The following is a 5,046-nucleotide window of genomic DNA, read 5'->3' on the forward strand; positions in this document are numbered from 1 at the left end:
ATTCATGGAGGAAGAATAATGCAAAATGCATCCGGAGTGATGATTAAAATGGGTTTTTTTAGTGATAGGACCTACACAATTTATAGGAATTTTTTTTTTTTTTTTTTAATTTTGTTTTTATTTTTCTTTTTAACTAAGACCTTAATTTTGTTTTGTTTATCTGAAAATTGTAATGGAAAGCGTAGCTAGCATAAGAAAGCACTTGCAAGAGCGAATTCTCTGTAGGCCAAAAGCCTATTGGGGGTTCTTGCCACATTGATCATTAACCATTTGAAGATTTATAATCATCGACGCCAGCACCTAACATGGCAGCAACAAACGTAAGCCTCAAGCTTTTCATAGACAGAAACGAGCAAACGGTGGTTTTTGCTGAAGCAGACAAAGTATTTGTTGATTTTCTGTTAAGTATTTTCACTCTTCCTGTCGGAGCTGTAGCTAGGTTTCTGAAAGAGGGAGGCAGCGTGGTAGGCAGCTTGCCAAGCCTCTACCAGAGCATTAAAAATATGAGTGTTAATTACATCCAACCAGGCAAAAACAAACTTTTTCTGCTAGAACCCAAAGTAATCATGCCCGGTGCTGAAGTCCCTCTCCTTTTGCCAAACGTTGGGTCGACAATATTTCGTCAATTGTATAGGTGTCAGACCATTTCCAGTACTTGTTGGTTTTACGTTGCTGTTGACAATAGCACAATTTGTCCTTCGTGCAAACTTAAGATGGACCGGAATGTAAGATTTGTAGACCCACCAAGCGAAATTAGGGCATCCTCCACTAGTGAGGAAGGTTACGTGAAAGAGACAGTTACATACGTGGTGATGGATGATCTTGAGGTGAAGCCCTTGTCCTCCACTACCCTTATCTCTCTGCTTACCAAGGGGGCTATTGAGGAGAAAGTCGTCGATCTAGGCATGGATGAGGTATGACAGTCAATAATCATCCCTTGTTTTCTGTTCAGTACAACTTTTAAAAATGCCTCTTTTACTGCATGTTTGGTAAACATTGAACAAGGCTATATATGCTACTAGTATGATTACATATTATAACTATATATTTTACTTATTTTTTCTGGTTTGATGCTAGGCTTTGAAATTGGTCAAGGCTTCTTTGCATTCAAAAACTGTTTTGACTGACGTTTTCAATCCGAACAAGATCATTAAAGCTAGTAGCGAAGCTGAAGCCACACGTCAGCCAAGGGTGGCCAGTTACGCAGGTGAATCACATGATCCGTACCAGTGTCGGCAGGTGGCATGTTGATATGATAAATCACATACAACATATATGATAAATCACATATAACATATTGTGATAAAGACAATGACAAAGTCTTACCTTTGATCAAACAGAAACTCTTGTAAGAATAATTGTTGAAGAGAACTACCTCTTAAAGATAATTGTATAGAATTAGGTTTTTAGTGTTATTGATCTTGTAAATAAAACATTACCTTTGTCATTATAAATAAAACATACTGCCATATTGTGGGGCAGGCAGAATTATACATGTTGGATATTTTTGTCAAATATGTGATTGACAAATTCTAGTGATTAAAACCTTGTAATTGTATCCTACATGTACTTTTGGCTTCACTGGAGCACATTGTAACACTTCCAGGATGGACTGTTTGCAAGGCCATTCACAACCGTTTGAACGAGAAGACTTTTAGTATTAGTTCCAGAGAGCTTTGATCACATGCAGGCCGTTCGAACGGAGGTGGCTGAATAACTTTTCCAAAGTGTTTTATACTTATACTTGGGTGAATGCCTTCCTCACATCCATTTTCCTCATTAAAATGTTAGCTTCCCCTGTTATTCACAATGAATCACCTTTCTCCAAGTTGTTCAACAAAGCACTTGATTACACCATCTTGAAAACAATTGGCTGCCTATGCTATCATCTCCTTAGACCTTATGCCAACCAAAAATTATCCTTTAGAAGCAAACCCTGCATTCTATTGGGTTATGGTGCTAATCAGTGAGGGTGTAGATGCTTTGATCCTCAAACTAACAAAGTTGATCTCTCTAGAAAGGTTGTCTTCGATGGAAACCAATTTCATGCCAAAGGTATGTCCCTCTCACAAGGCTCCCGCAAGGTCACTCCCAACTAAGGTACATCCTTCGTGATTCTACCAAATCCTTTACCTGCTGAATTTTCTCATCTTAATTATTTTAATGCTCCATCGTTTACTGCTACTTCTCCATCCTCTGAATTGCCATCCTCAGATCACCCTAAATCTGTTCACCTTAGAGCTCAACCTTAGATAATTCAAACAATCCTACGGATGACCCATCACCTTCCTGTTCACAACCACCAACTTCTCCTCGTAACAATGCCCTCTCTTTGGACCTTACTTCACCACAACCGCCCATTCACCTGCTGCCCCTATCAATCGAATCATCACCAGATCACAGACATGCCATCTAAAGCCCAAGGAATTCCCTAGATTCAAACTCTTCCACACCAGTAAACACCTCATTTCAGCCCTTCAAGCTATTTCTCTACCTTCAGAACCCTCAACCTTTAAACAAGCTGCTTCCAAACGAGAATGGATCCAAGCCATGCTACTTGAATACAATGCTCTCATCTCCAACTAGACTTGGACATTATGCCTTAGGGCTCCTCATCATAATGTAGTTAGGAACAAATGGGTGTTCAAAGTCAAACAAAAACTTGATGGCTGTGTGGAGATTTAAGGCTCGTCTTGTAGCTAAAGGCTTTGACCAACTGAGTGGTGTTGACTATTATGAAACTTTTAGCCTTGTTATCAAACAATATTCCACCATTCGGTTAATTCTACCTTGGTGGTGCAATTTAATTGGGCAATCAAGCAACTAGATGTTTTTAATGCCTTCTTTCATGGTGTCTTAGATGATGAAGTCTACATGGAGCAACCTCAAGATTTCATAGAATCCTCTTATCCTAATTAATCATGTGTGCAAGTTAAACAAATCCCTCTATGGACAGGCTCCAAGGGCTTAGTTCACTCATCTATCTCATGCACTATTGGACATAGGATTCAGTGGCTCTCAAGTGGACCACTCTCTATTTGTCTATCATCATGGCCAAGTTCACGTCTTTCTCTTGGTATATGTAGATGACATCATCCTTACTGGCAACCATGAAGACACCATGAATTGGCTCATCAGCAAATTGCAAGCTCACTTTGCTATCAAAGACCTTGGGACTCTTGGATACTTTCTGGGAATCCAAGCTATCCGAGATGCTGCTAGCCTACATCTTATACAATTCAAATATGTCTTGGATCTCCTTGATCGCACCTACATGATAGATTCAAAGCAATTCCTCCATGCAACTGTCATCCTAAAGATCGCAATGGATTGAGATCCCATCCAATAGAGGAGAAATTGGAGATTCTCCAATTATTAATTGTTGCCCTTCATTTTAAATTAAGTGGTCTATAAAATGCCAGCTACTTTTACATAACCGAAACATTAAATGCTGACTTTTGTTTTATCAAAGTTTAAATGATTTTGTAAGTCATTGAATTTAAAATAAAGGGTCACAATTAACAATTAGAGAATATCTAATTTCTCTTTAGCCGGAAGAATTGGATCCAAATCACAACACCCTTTTCTTTTTCATCACTCTCTCTCTCTAGATCTCTGTGGGTTTTAGGGATGTGTGAAGGAGTGGGGGTGGTTGTGGAAAGAGTGGGTGGATGGTACGGCTACTTGAGAGATGGAAAGTGTTGCAGAGAGAGAGAGAGAGAGATGGGGATCGAGAGGAAAAAGAAGAAGGTGAATCTATGTGGATCGTCGTCGTTTCTTAAGGCTTTACCATCTTTGGGTCTTGGATTCTCTTGCAAGCTTTCTTCTTCTACGATTCTCAGACCGAGAAATACAAAGAAATCTATTTGGGTGGGTAGATGAGTCCCATCAGAGTTTTCAGTATTTCCTTTATTCGGTAAATGAATTAATTTCGAAACAAATGCGCACAAACTCCGATTGGCTTTTAAAATAAAATGATAAAGACGACTTTTTGACACAATTTTTGTTCAATTTTTATCATATGTGGTCATTTCTTAAGAAAACAAAATAAAAAATAAAAAATAAAATTTTGAAGCAATAACATCCCTTTTTTTTATTTGATATATATATATATATATATATATAATGGTCTTTTTCTTCGTAATATTGACCATTTTTTTTTAAAAAAAAAACCTATTTTTATGAAGAAAAATACCAAATAAAAAAAGGACAACATAGAATGTTATTGTTTTAGAATTTTTTATTTATTTAAAAAAAAATAAGAGAAAAGTTGGCCAAAATTATGTCAAAAAGTTTGTCTTATCACGCCTCTTTAAGATATTGCTTCAAGTACTTGTTGTTACTACTCATAAATGATAATCTCTCATTAATTTGTGGGGAAATTAAACTGAAAGGATTTTCCATTGAGAAAATCAACAGTCGCATTGCAGCAAAAAGTGTATTTGACTGCTCCAAGTTCCGAAGGTTCATGAATGGTGACTGCAAATGCGAAGGGTGGCAAAAGAATACACTTTCAATTGAGTGAGATCCATTCCATATAGTCCAAAGGCTATAAAAAGGGTAGCAACCAAGCCAGTAGAGGACAATTTCTGGAAGATTTATAGTAATTGACATACCTAACATGGCAGCAACAAAAGTAAGCCTCAAGCTTATCATAGACGAGAAGAGGCAAAGGGTGATCTTTGCTGAAGCAAATAAAGAATTTGTTGATTTCATATTAAGCATTTTCACTGTTAAATATATTGGATAATATATTAGAAGCGGAAGAAAGAGAGAGAGCGGAAGCATATAGGATTACATCTCTTCTATTATGATTGTGTTAATAATGAATACAGATGCCTCTATTTATAGAGTGACAAGTAACCTAATAGACTAAGGAAAGGTAAACCTAGTAGATTAATAATACTTAAAGAAGTAAATAACAAGTAAATAACTCTAACATAATATTCTTAACATCCCCCCTCAAACTCAATGTGTAAACTTGAGTTTGGGTAAAAGAAAATGGAAAGAAAAATTGTAAGACGTCGAAAAAGCTGCTTGTGCCAA

The 5,046-nt window shown here is 37.1% G+C and overlaps 1 protein-coding gene across 1 annotated transcript; it reads left to right on the forward strand.

Moving 5' to 3' along the window:
• The first annotated feature begins 212 nt into the window (after nt 1–212).
• Nucleotides 213–1,470, forward strand: LOC132188543 (uncharacterized). The gene is made up of 2 exons (XM_059603033.2): nt 213–914; nt 1,078–1,470. The coding sequence occupies exons 1-2, from the start codon at nt 306–308 to the stop codon at nt 1,249–1,251; spliced, it is 783 nt and encodes a 260-aa protein (XP_059459016.2). The 5' UTR covers nt 213–305; the 3' UTR covers nt 1,252–1,470.
• The last annotated feature ends 3,576 nt before the right edge of the window (nt 1,471–5,046 follow it).

This window comes from Corylus avellana, chromosome 6 (assembly GCF_965113065.1).
Source record: "Corylus avellana chromosome 6, dhCorAvel1.hap1.2, whole genome shotgun sequence".
NCBI lineage: Eukaryota > Viridiplantae > Streptophyta > Magnoliopsida > Fagales > Betulaceae > Corylus > Corylus avellana.